The 17,343-nt window shown below is 41.1% G+C and overlaps 2 protein-coding genes across 3 annotated transcripts; one reads left to right on the top strand and one right to left on the bottom strand.

The window, feature by feature from the left end:
* Nucleotides 1-171: 171 nt before the first annotated feature.
* On the bottom strand, nucleotides 172-9,745 carry mre11a (MRE11 homolog A, double strand break repair nuclease). Of its 2 annotated transcripts, none has more exons than XM_054794246.1 (20): nucleotides 9,663-9,745; nucleotides 9,218-9,280; nucleotides 8,984-9,116; nucleotides 8,040-8,200; nucleotides 7,876-7,963; nucleotides 7,662-7,803; nucleotides 6,580-6,694; nucleotides 6,166-6,351; nucleotides 5,917-6,088; nucleotides 5,760-5,840; nucleotides 5,557-5,686; nucleotides 4,724-4,824; nucleotides 3,341-3,511; nucleotides 3,194-3,253; nucleotides 2,954-3,122; nucleotides 1,390-1,476; nucleotides 1,261-1,325; nucleotides 1,118-1,167; nucleotides 506-617; nucleotides 172-419 (listed from the first exon to the last, which is right to left on the bottom strand). In XM_054794246.1, the coding sequence occupies exons 2-20, from the start codon at nucleotides 9,235-9,237 to the stop codon at nucleotides 378-380; spliced, it is 2,085 nt and encodes a 694-aa protein (XP_054650221.1). In that variant the 5' UTR covers nucleotides 9,238-9,280; nucleotides 9,663-9,745; the 3' UTR covers nucleotides 172-377. The 2 variants fall into 2 exon arrangements, with proteins under 2 accessions (XP_054650221.1, XP_054650222.1); XM_054794247.1 differs by having other exon boundaries at nucleotides 9,635-9,686.
* Nucleotides 9,746-9,896: 151 nt separating this feature from the next.
* On the top strand, nucleotides 9,897-16,990 carry cep57 (centrosomal protein 57). The gene is made up of 11 exons (XM_054795284.1): nucleotides 9,897-10,132; nucleotides 10,291-10,459; nucleotides 10,662-10,856; nucleotides 11,286-11,407; nucleotides 11,483-11,611; nucleotides 13,454-13,531; nucleotides 13,607-13,690; nucleotides 13,767-13,835; nucleotides 13,913-14,148; nucleotides 14,781-14,925; nucleotides 14,998-16,990. The coding sequence occupies exons 1-11, from the start codon at nucleotides 10,091-10,093 to the stop codon at nucleotides 15,184-15,186; spliced, it is 1,458 nt and encodes a 485-aa protein (XP_054651259.1). The 5' UTR covers nucleotides 9,897-10,090; the 3' UTR covers nucleotides 15,187-16,990.
* The last annotated feature ends 353 nt before the right edge of the window (nucleotides 16,991-17,343 follow it).

The following is a 17,343-nucleotide window of genomic DNA, read 5'->3' as shown; positions in this document are numbered from 1 at the left end:
ATATATTGTAAACTACGCGCAATAAAAGGAGCCATCATTCATCATTGTGGGTCTGATAACACAATGGAATTAGACACTTTTGACACCCAGATGAATTTTCACAGCCTTACCTTTTGACTGGCTGCTTTAAGCATCCGTTATTTTCACTTTTGAAGGAACAAAGGCAATGAAGACTTTTATAGGAAACATTTTAATTAGAGGCTATCTCTTGTTTTATCTACACATCAAAACAGATGGAAAGAAAAGCTTCAAACAATCCTACTAGAGTGCCATGGAAAACCGGCAAAACAACTCGCAAAGTACCATTTTGTGTCATTTTTGAGGGTGAAACAACACAAGGAAGACCACGGAGCTGTTATGAGGGACGCGGCTCTGAGTTATCGCCTTGCACGACGGCTGGGGCCTTTAAAAGGATCATCCTGGATAGAAGTAAAATAACGGATTAAAGGTTGAGTGTGGGAAAGGACAAATGTTATTGATGTGACATAAAATAGTTCTGCTTTACCTCATCATCATCATCATCGCTGTCATCATATGCAATGCCTTTAGATGTCTGGCTCTGGCTCTGAGAGCTGTGCCGCAAAAAGGACGAGGATGACGAGGACGATGGTCTGGCTCTGAGGTAATCAAGAGGATGGTGAAAATAAGAACTAGGGATGGGACATGGCTTTAGATGATCATTAAGAATTTTTATATGATACATCCCTCGTTTGTTTGTATCGGTACAGTTTTGTTGTGCCAGTGTGCTGCATAAACAGGCTGCAGTAGCTCAGAAACAGGAGTTAAGTACAAATCTATTCATAACCTGACCAAATTTTAAGTAACAGTAGATTTGTATTTGTTGATTGGGTATGACTCAGCTGGTGATGACTGCAAGTGATACAAGAATGTAGCAACAGAGTGAAAAATGTTGGGGTTTTTTTCTGTACATTTTAGACAGGAAGCTCATCTGGAGGGTCTGGAACCAATTAACCGCAATAAACGAGAGATTACTGTACATATACTGTTTTTTTTTATTTGGTTGCTTAATCATATTGTTGGTTTTCCTAATCATGGATCAAAGACACCGATTTACCATCTCTCAAACAAAAATATGAGTGAAGAGAAACAAACATACTTGGGCGCTTTCATCACAGGCGTCTCTTCGTCAGAGTCGTCAATGGTGATCTGGAGATGACAAGAAGCAAAGGCAGATAATACTGACATGAAAGACAAAAATAAGTTACAAAAAAAATAAAACAAATGTTTTTGTTCACATACATTATCTGCTGCATAGGATGTGGTCGCTGTGGTCCGACAAGATCTCTGGGATGAGGCTTGAAACGCTACATAAGGTCGGAATGAGCATTTGTGACCATCCGCACACATTTGAAGTTGCAAAACACTCACCGTGCATGATGCTTCCGCTTTGGGTTGTCACTGAAGATTTCTTGGAAGTGCCCCGTCCAGAGGATTTAGGTTCTGAAGCTTTAGCACCTGGGTGACGGTAAAGATGAAATATTTTAAAGAAAAATAATTTAACAAGAGGTTTTGTTAAAAATAAATTAAAAAAAACAATTACTTTTTTCCTTTTCATAAAATAAAATGGAATGTGTTGAAATACCTATAAAAATAATTAAATATTTTAGAATATATACAACTTATTACATTAGAATATAAAACATTTTTTGTCAGTAAATGCAAAAAAATTAGGGCTGTCAAAAATAGCGTGTTAACAACGGTAAATAGTGTATTTAATTAATTACGTTTAAATTTTTGTTGCGTAATTAAGGCGTACGCATCATGGCAAGCCACGGCTCTCTGACGGCAGTACAGTGTGGCTCCCCACAGAGTCACACAGAGCCCGACGCTCTTTTTTAACTTTATTCTGACCTGAACACATCAGCAGCAGTGCAATCCAACACCATATACAAGTACTGTATGTACTGTATCTCCTACTCCAAACAAACACGTCTCTAATCCATTCGTCACTGCAATGACACTTCCTCATTGTCACGAGACAGACCACGAGATACATCCACGGAAACTCCAAACATCACAGCAACGTCTTTATTATGCGTGTATATACAGTATGGTCTAAGTCAACAGAAATGCAAAGAAAACAAGCAAACAGTCAGTGTACAGTCTATTCTTATCACTCACTTTTAACTCTTAATGCAGAAGTACAATTTGCTGCATTTAAGTGTGCTCGGAAATCCCTGAAAATTCACTCAAAATGTCAATTCAACTTAAATGACGTGGTGTCTTTGAACACAACTCCTAATTGCTCATAATAACACGGTTAAAGTCTGATTCAAATATTCTGCTGTTAAAGAAACCAGTGTTAGGTAAATAGATTTGAGGACATGTGTGCCATCTCTTACGTGTTTTCAGTTAATTTGGCACGGCAAATTCATACCAATATATACAATCCTGCCCTGTCATTTATCTTTCTTTCAAAAAAATACAGTAAAAATGAGCATATTTCAAACATACAGTGGTGCGAAAATGTGCTTGCCCCCTTCCTGATGTCTTACTCTTTTGCATGTTTGCCAGAAAACGCCTTGATGACCCCCAAGACCTTTTGGGAAAATACTGTCTGACGAGACAAAAGTTAAACTTTTTGGAAGGTGTGTGTCCCATTACATCTGGCGTAAAAAAGTAACGCTGCATTTCAGAAAAAGAACATCAACAATAAAATATGGTGGTGGTAGTGTGATGGTCTGGGGCTGTTTTGCTGCTTCAGGACCTGGAATACTTGCTCTGATAAATGGAACCATGAATTCTGCTGTCTCCCTAAAAATCCCAAAGGAGAATATCCGGCCATCTCCTCGTGACCTCAAGCTAAAACCAACTTTGGTTCTGCAGCAGGTCAATACAGTAATCCAAAACGCACCAGCGAGTTCACCTCTGAATGGCTGGAGAAAACCAAAATGAACTAAAATTAAGATTAAAGGTTTGGAACGTGACTCACCTCTCCCCCGCCCTCGACCTCGCCCGCCCCGCCCTCTGCCTCCTCTTCCCCTTCCTCTAGCAGGCGTAGGTTCTTGCTCGGAGTCCACGTCGCTCAGCTCGTCTGACATGTTTATGTCCCTGGTGTCCTCTCCTCGCTCCATGCGGTGAGCCTTGGCTCTGTTGATTGCCTGAAAGAGGAGGGAAAGGCTGAGATAGAGGAAACGTTCCATGCCCGTCCGTGTGCGTTCACGTCACGAACCTCTTTGATTTCATTTTCTTCCTCCGTTGTGTTCCTCTTGGACTCTCTGACTCGTCGGATCTGGACATTCATAAAATGCGTACCAGTACTTTAACTGCCCGGTTGTCACTGATAGAACAGACATCACGTGCCAGCTGCCGTGCTCACCTCCGCGTCGATTTCTTGCTCTGTGATGACGCTTCGGCCTTGGAGGTGGCGCTGCGTCTTTTCCAGCTGGTAGGTAATTAGCTCCTCGATGGCGTCTCTTTCGTCTTTGTCAACAAACTCCTGAATGGCTTTGCCCATGCCCTGCTCTGTCAGGAGGGACAGCTGCACCTTCTGTGGACACACGATGAACACAGTGTTGCAGCCCACCACAACTAAAATTAGACCACCACAGATAGATTTGGCGCTAACTGTTTGCCCTTGCTCACAAACACATTATAATGGGACTGTCTGTGTGGCTTGTTGTTCCAATCCCATACAGCAGATGGCACTGTAGCTCTGCTTCTTCCCACAAATCATATGCAAGTACCACAAGTGACTCGGTGGCACAATGATGTGTACATTAGCTTGAACTCTTTCAATACCAAAGACGTATTTATACATTTTTATAATCCTGAACGCCCGATCCCAAAGACGTAGTTTTACGTACTTGTAAGTTTTTTTGCACGAAAGGCAAAAAGAGGTGATGATGCAACTGCACACTAACGGATGCCACTTTAAGAGCCGTTTTAAGCCATAAAAACAGCCAAAAGGTGGTAGAATTGCATTTGATAAGAGTTCGGCATGTGAATTTGAATGGAAAAAACATACATGACAGCAAGGAGGAAGTGGAAGAACGTGGAGGAGTGTAGCGTGCACAAGGTTACGCATTGTAGGGAAATTTTAACACATGCACACACAAACACACATGCGCACACCCGCGAGTACACGTGTGCACACACACCGTTGAGTTCCAAACGTGAAAACTGTAAATAGTTCATGGTGTTATATTTGTAAATATATTGTTATTTTGTTTATTTTGTATTGATTATGTTGTCGTATAGTTGTTTAAGATATTCAAGCTGTCACAAAAGCAAAACATTTGTGTCAAAGTGAAAGTTGAAATGTATCTTTCCACAAAAAGCTGGTTTTCTCTCTTTTAGTGGGGAACTGATATTTTCCTGAAACTTACGAAATGTAAAAACCGAAAAAGGTAGAAACAAACTTTTTTTTCTGATGAAAGATGGGAGTCTAATCTTTCCTTTGGTAGGTTCCATGTTTATATAGCCATAGAACACAATATTCTGTGTGCCTTGAAAGATCAGTCAAAATTGTCTAAAATGGCCGGTGGTGAACGGGTTGTCTTTTGGGATTGAATGATTTAATATATGCACACACTTACATGGGGCTCAGGAAACATCATTGATGCTTTTTTAATTGGCCGTGCGTGCATGAAACAAAACACATGCAAGTCAATGACTCCATGTTCTGTTGTTAAAATTTCAAAACACTCCACAGAGAGAGATTGCGGTCCCGTGTGAAACACTGTGTTTGTGTGCACATCACCTGCTCTGCCACTTCAAAGTACTGCTTGACCAGGTCCTCCACTCTCAGGCCCTCAAGTGCAGATGTTTTTATCACCTTGCTGTAGTCAACATAGATTTCATCTACGCACAGACAAAAGCATTTATATAGTATAGATTAACACATGCGTTGGGTATCGCTTATCCGATACCGGTGCAAAATCAGTACTTTTGAAAGTGTATTAACTGTAAATTTAAAATCACTTTAATTTAGACAAAACATATGAAACACAGAGGAAGAGACACCTTTTAAGGAGGCTTTCGATGTGAGAGTATATTGTCTGATGGAGCTCTACGTCCAGGTAGTAACATAGCTAGGCTCCAAGTGAGAGAACAGTCGGTGGAACCCGGTGCCTTCCACCACTGAGAACAGCGATTTTTCCAGCCTTCTGACTGTCACGCACATACCAGTGACTACGTTAGCTGTGGTTTGACTGTGGCTGCTTGTGTTTGTTCTTCAAAAAGCCGTGTTAAATGAAAGCTATTTAACATGCTCCCCCGGTGAGACATTTTTCACGGCATGTGTTGCAGAATGCAAACCTTACATCACTCTCACAAATGACACACAAGCCCCGCACAGCAGACATGTTGAGTTTGCCCCCACACACCTGCGCAGTGTAAAGGTGAGGGCGAGGGGACAGTACTATGTTAATCCTACATGCAAAAGTCGTGCATTCATTGAGTTGCTTAAACAACGTTCTCTCCTAACTGTATTGTAGCGCACCTGGCAATTAACTGACGCGCGGCATCTATTAAAGCAGAGGCCACTATAGAAAATATACTATCCAATATACAACAAGGGCAATCGAGTTTTACCTTTGACTTTCTCCTTTTTCTCGCGGCATCTGAGAAAGTGAATGATGTCTTTCGGGTTGGCTACGCGGTCCACATATTTCTGACTGAAGCGAGATGTGTTGAACATCTCGAACCCGCCAGAGTAGTCCACCTGAGAAAGGGAGAACAAACATGAGCTCTGGCGGTATTATGACTGGAGATTTCGAGGAGGGAGTCAAGCTAACCCTGAGGCGAACAAGTGGCTTCTCTGGGGTGAGTGGACAGCCCAGTCGCTCCCTCTCGGCTTGCTCTAGCATCTCGTTGACCTACAAACACAAATTCAAACACTAACAGATGAGACAAAGAGCAACAGACTTTTGTCTGCTGCTTGATGGAGAGTACCTTAGCATGGCAAAGGTTCTCCACTTTCTTGGTGACATTCGGTGTGTCCACCGTGAACGCATCCTGGTAGTCGGAAAGCACCACATCTTGGATGAAGAACTGACGCACTGTCTTTAGGGGGATCTTCTGCAGGTTCATTTTACGGCCTTTCACCCTAAGCAACCCTATGTGCCTGAATACACCATAACATCAGGCCGCTGTAGCTACCACGTAGCCTCAAATTGCATGCGTGTGTGTGTGCTTTGGTACTTTTTAGTAGCCTCCCCAGGAGACAGCGATGTGGCTACAGAGCTGCCGGGCTGCGTCACGTAGAAGAGCTGCTGCTCATTTCTGGTTGGCGCAATGAGGCACTCGTGCTCATGACCCCACACCACCAGGTCCAGGAATTCATCCAGGAACTGCTCGGGAATGTAGTTTGTGGGGCCGTGCTTACTCCTGGACACAAAGACATAATGCACTCAAGACTAGACAACAAGTTTGCTGTGTAAAGAAGAACTACGGGAACCTGAGCTACTGTACATCCATTCAGACCTCCTAAAGGCCGCAACATGATTCTACAGGGCGGAACCGATCGCATCAAAACAGCGTGAGCAGTGTTCCTATACGGTATCTCTTGGAATTGATCTTGTTAAAGTGGTCAAATGAAGTGAGCAAGTCCCACACCTGTTCTGGTGAATGGCAAACAGGTTAAACCACTCATCCTGGTCTTCTTTGGGGCGGAGCATCATTACTTGATTGTTGACAAACATCCTGTACAGACGCTCATCTGGGATGGACCCTAGTACACAGACACACATACATTATTACATACTGTACTCTTCAAACCAAGGGGTGTCCAAACATTTTTCATACAGAAAAATCAAAGGATGCGGGGGCTAAAAAAGATATTATGGTTATTGTTTGCTTTTTAAAAATTGGTAATTATTTAATTTTTTATTTTAATCTTTTAAAATTGTATTTCTACAATCTAAAAATATTAGAAATCAAAATTCAATCTAAAATATATTTTAAGATCAAGTTGGTGTTATTATTAGTATTATTTGCTGTTTTTTAAATGAATTTCATGTTTTTATTAATTTTAGAAAAATTGTAAATCAAATGGAATTAATTTTTTAAAATAATACTTAATTTTTTCTTTTTTATTACTAAAATCTATTAAAATTCTACATAACATTTTAAATACACATTAAATCTAAAATATATATTTTAAAATAAAGTTGGTGTTATTATTTGTTTTTTTAAATTAAATTAACTTTTTTATTTTAATACTACAATCCAGTGCAATTCTAAATAAAATTTGAAATCAAAACTAAACCTAAAATATATATTTTAAAATAAAGTTTGTGTTGTTATTAGTATTGTATGCTGTTTTTATTAATTATTTTTGTATTTTATGTTTTTAAATTGTATTTCTAGAACTAGAAAAATTGTAAATCAAAATTGAAATCAAAATTCAATCTAAAATATATATTTTAAGAGAAAGTTTGTGTTATTCTTAGCATTATTTGCTGTTTTCTTTAATTATTTAAAAATATTTTTTTAATTTTTTATTAATACATTTTTTTTATTTTATTTCTACAATCTAGAAAAATTCTAGAATTTCAATCTAAAATATATATTTTAAGACAAAGTATGTGTTATTGTTAGTATTTAACTAATAACATTATTGAAAACAATTTGGATTCCACAACGTGCTGCAGGCCACCCCTGCTTTTAACAGTGTCTATTAGCCTATATGTACATACCAAGGCCATATAAGGCCAGCTTGCTGTTGCCTTTCTGCAAGAGGATTGGGCTGATCTCTATCTTCTCCACAGACTGGGAGTGACCGAAGTGGTTCACCAGACCGGAGGCACTGAGCAGATCCAGCGCACACAAACCTTCAGCCTTCAAGAGGAGAACACCACATCAAACCACCTGTACATGTTAATCTTGTGTGTGTTACTGCAGGGAACTCACCCCCGTTGGGTCGTCGTGGTTACCGTGGATGCTGAACACAGGAATGGAGATGTTCAGGTTCTCATCCTGGTAATTAACCCACGGAAACCTGAATAAATATTGAAGACGGCTTCAGTATAAGATGGTGGGGAGTTGTGAATACGCAAACACACTGTGGGACTTACTGGGTGGTGTTAAAGTTAGCTGTCTGGTCACTGAGTATGTTGAAGTGTATCGGCGAGTCTCCCATGCAGTATTTCCTCAGCATGGTGATGCAGGTGTGCAGGCAGCGGCGAGTTGGCTTGTTGTCATGGAACAAATCACCACCCAGCAGGATGAAATCCACCTAAGAGTCACAGTCATCCCTTGTTTATCGCAGTTAACTGGTTCCAGACCCGACAGCGATAAGTGACCTTCCATGAAGTACAATTCTTTATTTATAAATTGAATATTTTCGTAATTAGCGAATAGGAAACCTTTTTATAACCATCTAAATACATTTTTTTTTTTACATTGTTAGGGCCCTCTAGACATAAAATAACACACCTATAGTCTCCTTTACGATCACATCACCAATATAGTGGACATAAGAGAAAAGACATAAGACATAATATAGAATCACACATGTTAGAATTGGGAGAGTTCCTAGTTGTTGTTTCTGCTATACTTCCGGTTTGTGTCCAGTACTTACTGCAGTGGTTATCGTTTCATCAATGTAACATTACTGGCACCTAGTGACCTGTTTATAATACTACATATCATCACAAGATGTCTTTGAATGCCTTATGTACTGTATGTGTTTTAGCTCATGTAGACTTTTTTATGCTTAAGCCAAAAATATGTCAATTATGCTTAAACATGCATTTTTTTGTTTACTAATAAGAGGCCATAGTCAACCATGAAACTGCAACACAAGAGGCCTCTTCCTCTCAAATATTGTTCATTTCAATATTGAACTCTGTAGGAACACTGTTTATTTTTTATCATTAAGATTCAGCTCGTTATGTTCCAGAGTACACTTTACACCACTGCAAACTACAACTACAATTACAAATATGTTGTTACATGAAGACTTATGTGCCTCTGTCAGTTAATTTGTTTATACACAAACATGACTTGTGTTATTTACCTGATTTGTCTGGGCACATTTTAAGATCTCGTCAAATGTGTTGTAGGAGTCGTGGCCACGGACGGCGTCTTTCTCAAGGTAACCGAGGTGGATATCGGTAGCAATCAGGATCTTAAAGGTGTCACCATCGTCCCTAGCGAGAGAAACACAAGTTAAACTCATACATTGCATTGTGAAGCATTATAACCCCCATACAGTATATGTAATTAGGAGAAAGTATGTTAACAAACTTACAAGGCGTTTTCCGAGGACATGATGATGCAGAAATTAGATGATCACACCAGACTAAATGCCTTTCTGCAAACATACACAAAGAACAGAACATTTACCCCTTTGTTACCAGTGCTAACACTCTAAGTTGATGTATTAGGAAACTTAAAAAGTACATGCTAGCTAAATAAACGTCACAGCAACACCATGTGTTATGACTTCGAATGAAAAGTCGCATATTAAAATAACACGATGTTAACTAACATAGTGCAACATCATGCATGGATTTTGTACAGTACAGTACTAGCAAACACAATTAGCTTTCTAGCTTTGCTACAGCTACGCACTAGCTTTATGTTGCCAATTAAAATGGAGCTCGGATTTTATTATGAATATGTGTTTAACTATCAGTTAAAATGGATTAAAACAAATCACGCGTACATAAGAAAAATCACATTGCAGCACCCACCTCTCCACCAGAAACACAAACATGCCGTAAAACTCCTGGCAAGTCTTGCGAACCCCGCCCTCCAACACGTTACTCCTTCCGAGACGTGCTCTTGTGGGTATTGTAGTTTAGTTCTCTTTGCGACTACAGAACATGTCTTGGGGAAAAACTACATTTCCTGTCAACAAGCGTTGTGCGTTTGTTTTGTCAATAAGGGCAGACCGCTTCCACCAGTACCACAAATTGTCAACAAGCGTAGGACTTCCGGGCTACGCTGAACTCTGAATCGCTCCTTTTTTTTAAGAAGCAGTGTGTTGGTTTGCTATTTGTTTTCATTCGACACAAGCAGTAGAAACGGCACGCCGCGAACCAAATGTTAGTTACGTGACTTTATTTTTCATTTTTCTAACATTTTCTACTTGTTTGTCCATCGGATCGGGAGAACTTCAATGGAGACTCTGTCCAAAACTGCTGAGTGTACGCGGGAAACGGTACCTTTGCTAATACAACTTACAATAAGGAAATAAAGCAGCTGAACCTCAGTTAAAACAAGCGATCGACTCCATATTGTTACATATTATGAGTGTGCAGTGTGTTACATCATAGTGGTGCTAATAATCTGTTGGTATTATTATTGTGTTTCGTGCAGGAGCTGCATCCACGTATTGTGTGTGACAACCTGTCATTGCCCTCCTATAAGGACTATCCAGCTCACCGGCCATGCACAGGCACACTTGAGCACCAGACACCAAGTGACACATATGACCCTTATCGGCCTCCATCACCCAGCAAAGGCTACCCAGAGACCAACAGTGCAGGTTATTCTAAATTCACAGGCTTTCTCCATCATGTATGTCTCCACTGTCGCATGTCAGAGCACCATGGTTACAGCAACACATGCAACATGACGCCACGCTGCTTCTGCAACACATCTGCTCCTCTCTAAACTCTCTACTCATGCTTTTCCATCCGAAATGCATGAGCAAATCTCGTGTTTTTGAATTATTTTTTTTTCTACAGCCATCTTGTCAGCTCTGAGGCATCTCCAGGAGAAGATCAGGCGGTTGGAGTTGGAGAAACAGCATGTAGATCTTGATCACGCAAACAGAGGAGACGCAGCACCGCATCCACATGCCCACAGGACGGCACAGAAAGCGGCAGCCAGTCAGACGGATGAAAGAAAGCCGACGAATGAGCAGTACAATTGCAACCAAGGTGAGCGTGGTCACGACATATGAATGTTACACATATGCTTGGAGCCGTAACATGAACATATGCAGTCATGTGGCAAAAAAAAGGCTATTTTTTTCCAAAGGTGTACACACAATTTAGTGGTGATTGGGCAAAACAGCTTAACATTACAGCAGGTGTTTTTGGAGAGGACATTGGGCTGTGCGGGAAATATCAAGTCAGTCCGATTTATGGGGGTCAAATTTGTGGTGTAACTCAACTTCCCGTAGATGTTGTTCTTCTTTAGACCACAAACGGAATCAGCAGCACCTAACCCTAACCCCAGACTCCAAAATATACTCTATCATGCACATAAATGAATGATGAGCAACATATTTCATTTTCAGATCGTGTCCATGCATGATGAGCAATAACGCAGATTGTGGCATTTAACCTGTGTGTGTTCCTGTGCAGCGTTAGTCACCCAGCTGGCGGCCGCGGAGTCTCGCTGTGTCAACTTGGAGCGTCAGCTGGGTCACATGAGGAAGATGTTGCGCAACGCTAAAGGAGAGAAGAGCAGCCTGCTCAAACAGCAGGTGACTGCTCACAATTTTATTTTTCTCTCTCCAATTAACCTAACGGGGTGTTTTGTGCTCTCCGTGTACCGTCAGGCGAGCATGGAGGCTTTGAGGTCTGCGCACAAACAACCCGGTCCTGTCTCGGAGCAGGTCCAGCTGCAGAAAATGGTGCGACTGGAGCAGGAATATCTCAGGCTGACGCGCACGCAGGGACAAGCCGAGGTACCCAAAGGAACATAAAGTAGCAGACGTTATGGGTGCAACGGTACGGCATCCTCACGGTTCAGTACATACTTCGGTGTTAAGGTCGCGCTTTGGTTAATTTTTGGTACAGTAAGGAAACAAAATTCAAAGCATAAAACTGCTTAGCCTTTGTGTTAAATGATTTTTTTAAAATGAAGCATGAAGATGCAAATACAAGCTACTGGCACACAATTCTCCAATAAATAAAAAATACAATTATATATCTTATCCTATGTTAATATATATATATATTACAGATTGATATAGCATACAGAATCACTGAAGGATATGGGGGTGGGGGGGCACTTTGATGGGTACATTAAAGGTGCTAAAAGCAATCTAAAGTAGTATAAAGTAGGTCTCTATATTGTAATGTGCTTTGTGTCATAAGTGACAAAGCAACTTACTGTAATATATAATAATGTATCTCATTAATAACAGCTTTTATTTTTAGAATAAGCCATGGGCCAATAAAGAACAAGCTGCAGGCCAAAAATTGCCCCTGGGTCGCACTTTGGACACCCCTGGTTATAGTGTTTCTTTTTAAGAAGGTGCAAGTGCAACAGTAGGAGTTTCAACAGGGTGATGATTTTTATTTTTAGTGAAGTTTCTTACTTGAAGTGCAGTATTCAAAGTTTCAGTGTGTAGCACCATTCTCATACTGTTTCAAGTTTAAGTATTTTACGGGAGGTGAAGTGTTCAAAAGCAGGTGCACCGCACCTCCAGGTTGGGGCCAGTAGGCGGGGTTCCCAGCAGACCGAGGACATCCGCACGAAGGGCGTCCGGAGTCGCCTCCACCCATTGCTGACACAGACAGGCGGGGCACGACCACTGACTTGCACGAGGCCTGGCAGCAGAAGCGGCACAGCGCCCATGCGGCTGTTGTTGCCTTGCTTTCCGCTTCCACGACAAATTCCCCGCCTTTTTGTCCGCTTTTAGGAAGACTCCCCCTCACTTGAAATATGCAACGTTACTTCGCGGTGAGGGCTTTTCGCCAGCCTGGACAGGTGCACGCGCGCAAACACACCCACAAAATGTATTACAAATCAGTGGTCGGGTAGTTTACCATGTACCGCTGCGTCCTTAGTAGAAGTAGTAACCATAACAACAGAACTGTGAAGATAAACAACATATACTGACACTCAACTGCAGAGTGTACCAGGCTTCTATTGAGGTTATAATGTACAGTATATGCTTTTTAAAAAATAATGTTAAATCATATTTGTGAGGAAAATGTGACACAATTTTGTTTTGTATATATATACAAAACAAAATTGTGTCACATTTTCCTCACAAATATGATTTAACGTATATATATTTTCTATGCCGCTTATCCTAAGTAGGGTCACAGGGGTATGCTGGAGCCTATCCCAGCTGACTTCGGGCGACAGGCAGGGTACACCCTGGACTGGTCGCCAGCCAATCGCAGGGCACATATAGACAAACAACCATTCACACTCACATTCATACCTATGGACAATTTAGAGTCACCAATTAACCTAACATGCATGTTTTTGGAATGTTGGAGGAAACCGGAGTACCCGGAGAAAACCCACGCACGCACGGGGAGAACATGCAAACTCCACACAGAGATGTCCAGTGGAGATTCGAACATTTCTGTGTGGAGTTTTCATGATGATGTCCACTTTCACTTCCATGGTGATGGCCTTTATTTTCGAAGCGCACGTCCACCGGAAGAACCTTCCAATGGCGTGCAAAGAGTTAATTAATAAGCGAGTGACAGGAAGAAAGGCTCTGACTTGCTTGAAGGAAAGTAATTTGGGGGCACTTAAAAAAAAAAAAAGCATTTTTATGTGTCAGGTGAAGATTGACGAGCTGGAGCAGAAACTGCAGGAAGAGGAGCACCAGAGGAAGCTGCTCCAGGATAAAGCCAAGCAGGTACCACAACACATTGAAGCTGCTTCTTAAAGTGAACATTGATGTGCTCACCATCACTTTTTTTGTGTTCCTCAGCTGCAGATGGGTTTGGAAGCCAACAGGATTCTTCTGCAGTCGTCGTCATCACGTTTGACCAAAGAGAGGAAGAGCATCTTAAAGGTAAAAGTCTTTAAAAAACAAAAACGGGCATCACCACCAACACAAACACTGATTCACTCTCTGCTTTGCTTTTCAGAAGCAGTCGTCCTACTCAGACCCTCACTACAGACTCAACCTCAAAGATGTACCTTTTGTGGCCGGAACGGTAGCGTAGTATAAACCCGCTGCATCTGTCTACTTCCTGCCTTTAGGTCATATTTGATTTGGTAAATTTGTATACAGTCAGTAGGCGGCAGCCACTCAGTCCGAGCCAACGTGCAGTCGGTTCTGTCTCTCCTAAAGCGCCACCAGCCTCACCTGTGCAACAATCACGTCCTCGACAACAACAGCAAGCCCTTCTGCTTGGACGCGGGAGGCCGACGCCGCTCGGACGCTTCCTCTGGCGCCGCCTCTTCCGCCAGCGGGGAGCTGTCGGAACTTCTGCAGGCCCTACAGGAGGAACTAAGACTGATGAGTTTGTGAGTACACTTTCAGATCAATTTTTGCTTTGAAATGTTATATTATGGCTGTTGGTGTTATTGTAGTTCTCTGTGTCCCCTCTTAAATGAAGGTATACCAAACACTAGCAGGCAATGTTGATGGTTTTGCATTTTGTTCTCTATTTCTTCTGTCTGTCCCCTCTTAAATGAAGCTTAACCAAGCACAAGCAGGCAATGTTGTTGCGTTTTCTTCTCCAGTTTCTGTCTGTCCCCTCTTAAATGAAGCTCTACCAAGCACTACCAGGCAATATTGTTGCATTTTGTGGTCTATTTTCTGTCCGTCCCCTCTACAATTAAGCTATACCAAGCACGAACAGGCCATGTTGTTGTTTATTGTTTTTTGTGTTCTGGTCTGTTTTGTCTGCCTGTCCCCTCTTAAATGAAGCTCTACCAAGTGCTAAAATCAGAGCGTTGGCTCTGCCATCTTCTGTTGCTTCATTTTGCTCGCTCTTTTATCTCTCTGTCCCCTCGTAAATGACGCTAAACAAAACACTAGCGGACAATGTTGTCCTTGCTTTTTGTTCTATATTTTATGCCTGTCCCTTCTTAACTTACAAGCTAAAACAAGCACAAGTAGGCAATGTGTTTTGGTGTGTGTGTGTGTGTCGCAGAGAGCAGGACGAGTTGATGCGTCAGCTGGACCTCAGTGTTTCTCTGCAGGAAAGAAAGCAGCTCGAGAGGGAACAAGAGCAGCTGCTCCTCAAAATGGAGCGCAAAGGAGATCAGATCAGTAAACTCTACAGGCATAAAATACAGGTACGCACACACAAAAAGATCACTTAAAAACCTCGTGGTCATCCTTTTTATTGTCGATGTTCCTGCGGCTAGATGAAGAAATTAAGAAAGGAAGCACATACGAGGCAGGCGAGCAGGACCCCACCGACAAGAGTGAGCGCGACGGTTCCCACTAGGGGGCGTTCTGCGGGAGCAGTCAAGACAAAACCAGGGGAGAAAAGCAGGTGCAATCTGAGGCTGCTCAAGGACATGAAAGCCCTGCAGACTTCATTAAGGACCTGAGATGCTGCCAGGAAGTAATCACATCCACATCCACATGAATCCTGCAGGTGCTACTCCCTTAAAGTGCATATTTAATTTCCCTTATCGCTACATGTCACATTGCAACACACAACAAAAGGAAAGCTTAATAATGATGACATCGTTTTGCTACCAGCAGAGGGCGTTACAGTTTAAACATGTCGGTTTGAACGTCCCCAATACAAATAATGGTGCTGTCTATGTACACTCTTGCTGCGGAAACATTATAATGCTTGATATATTTTTATTTTTTTAAATTATAAAACATTCATACGGTAAGGAAATGACTGTGAAAGATTTCTCTTTGATATATACAATATGATATTGTGTCTGTGTGGTTATCACATGTCAACATACAGTACAGTATCTTCAATAAAGAGCGAAAGCTGCATCAAGTGCATTATTTACTATTTTTTAATGGTTTGCTATGTCCACCTAATGATTTTATAAATATATAATGTGTCAAATTATTATTTTAATGACTAATTAACGTCTTGTATTCCATTAAGTACACCTGCGCAACCAAATAGGACCATTATTATAGTCAATTTAGTGGTTCCTATCTCGAAGCCATTTAGGCAAAATGGAGTGCACTACTTGGCTGCAACCAGCAGGGGCACTGATGAGTCATTCTCACTATGATGTAAGCTATGCTTGTTATTGTGTAGCATTTAATTTTAGTCATTCATTTTCTATGCCGCTTGTCCTCACTAGGATGGAATGCTGGAGCCTATCCCAGCTGACTTTGGGCAAGAGGCGGGATACACCCTGGACGGGTCGCTAGCTAATCACAGTTTTAATTATTATGTGTGAAAATATGTAATCATTATTCACAATTATTAATAATTTATTTTTAAAATAGACATCTATATAAAACACTTTTTGTCTTTTCTGCCATCTAAAATTAATTAAAAAAAACATTAAAATAATCACTGCCGATCCCCAAAGATCACTAAAAAACAGCTCCCTATAATAATGATAATAATATAACAAAGTGTCAATCAAAAGTGAGCATCATTAAGGTAGAATTGTTGTTGTCATGTTTATGTCATTCTGTGAGCATAGCTGGGCAGTATCAACAACCGGGTCAAGCGTGACCCCTTTTATTGCATGTTAGTGAGAGAGAAAAGGCTGACTAAATAATAAATGGACCTGCGTCAGTGACCGCAAACATCCACAACCTGCAGGGTTCCAAAACCACTTGAGCGGAGGACATGTGATCCTCTCCGTAGAGGCTCCTGTGTCTCATCAATGTGTAACCAGACGCCAATCTTTTTGTTCGTGTCTGTGCGCCGCTGTGATAAAATCGCTTTCGGAGCCTGGAAGAAGGTGACCTACAGTACAAGAAGAGGCATTCGGACCACAAAGGTTAGATTCAATTCAGTCCTTGCTGATTGGTTCTTTTTCATGAGTCAGTCTCAATGATTTTGGACAGAGCTGGTCTGTTGGTGTAAATGTCATCCACTGGAAGAAGGAAGGTGACCGTTTTCATCTTGGCTCTGCAGGGACAAATGGACAGTTGCAATTATCTTCCAAAAGTATAGTTATAAAACATGTAAATCATTATTATTGTAACTAAAATCACATGTAGGTCATTTTTAAAAAGCAATAAAAGTGTAACTATCTATCAAATGCGATAATAATTTGAATTTGCTCTCATTCATTCTCATCACAATTTCTATGCCACTTGTTGCTAGGCAGATTTAATAAGGGTTCAAGCAGAAGCACCTCATCATGATTGGCCTGTGCAAAAATGAGAACACTCTAGTTAGACTACATTTAGCAAAATAAAAATAAAAAATAAAGTATTCAAATAAAAATTTGCAAATGTTGTGATCCCCCTCCTCCAAAAAAACCCATAATACTGCAATGTGTAATCATTCTAACTATTTTAACTCGCTTTTAGCTAAGTTTTTTAAATAGCAGAATATCACCATCGCCGTGTTTTTGTCCTGCCACTTGTTGCTAGGCAGAATTCGATTCACCGTTCAATCACTGCCCCATGATTGGCCAAAGAAAAATTAGGTCCAGACACACGTGAGAGAAATTATTCAAATAAATTGAAAGCGGATGAACTAGCAGTCTAACGAGCTCTCAGAGAATATTTCTGGTCATGTTTGTCTTGCCGCTCGTTGCTAG

This window comes from Dunckerocampus dactyliophorus, chromosome 12 (assembly GCF_027744805.1).
Source record: "Dunckerocampus dactyliophorus isolate RoL2022-P2 chromosome 12, RoL_Ddac_1.1, whole genome shotgun sequence".
NCBI lineage: Eukaryota > Metazoa > Chordata > Actinopteri > Syngnathiformes > Syngnathidae > Dunckerocampus > Dunckerocampus dactyliophorus.
This window is presented reverse-complemented; position numbering and strand designations above follow the sequence as displayed.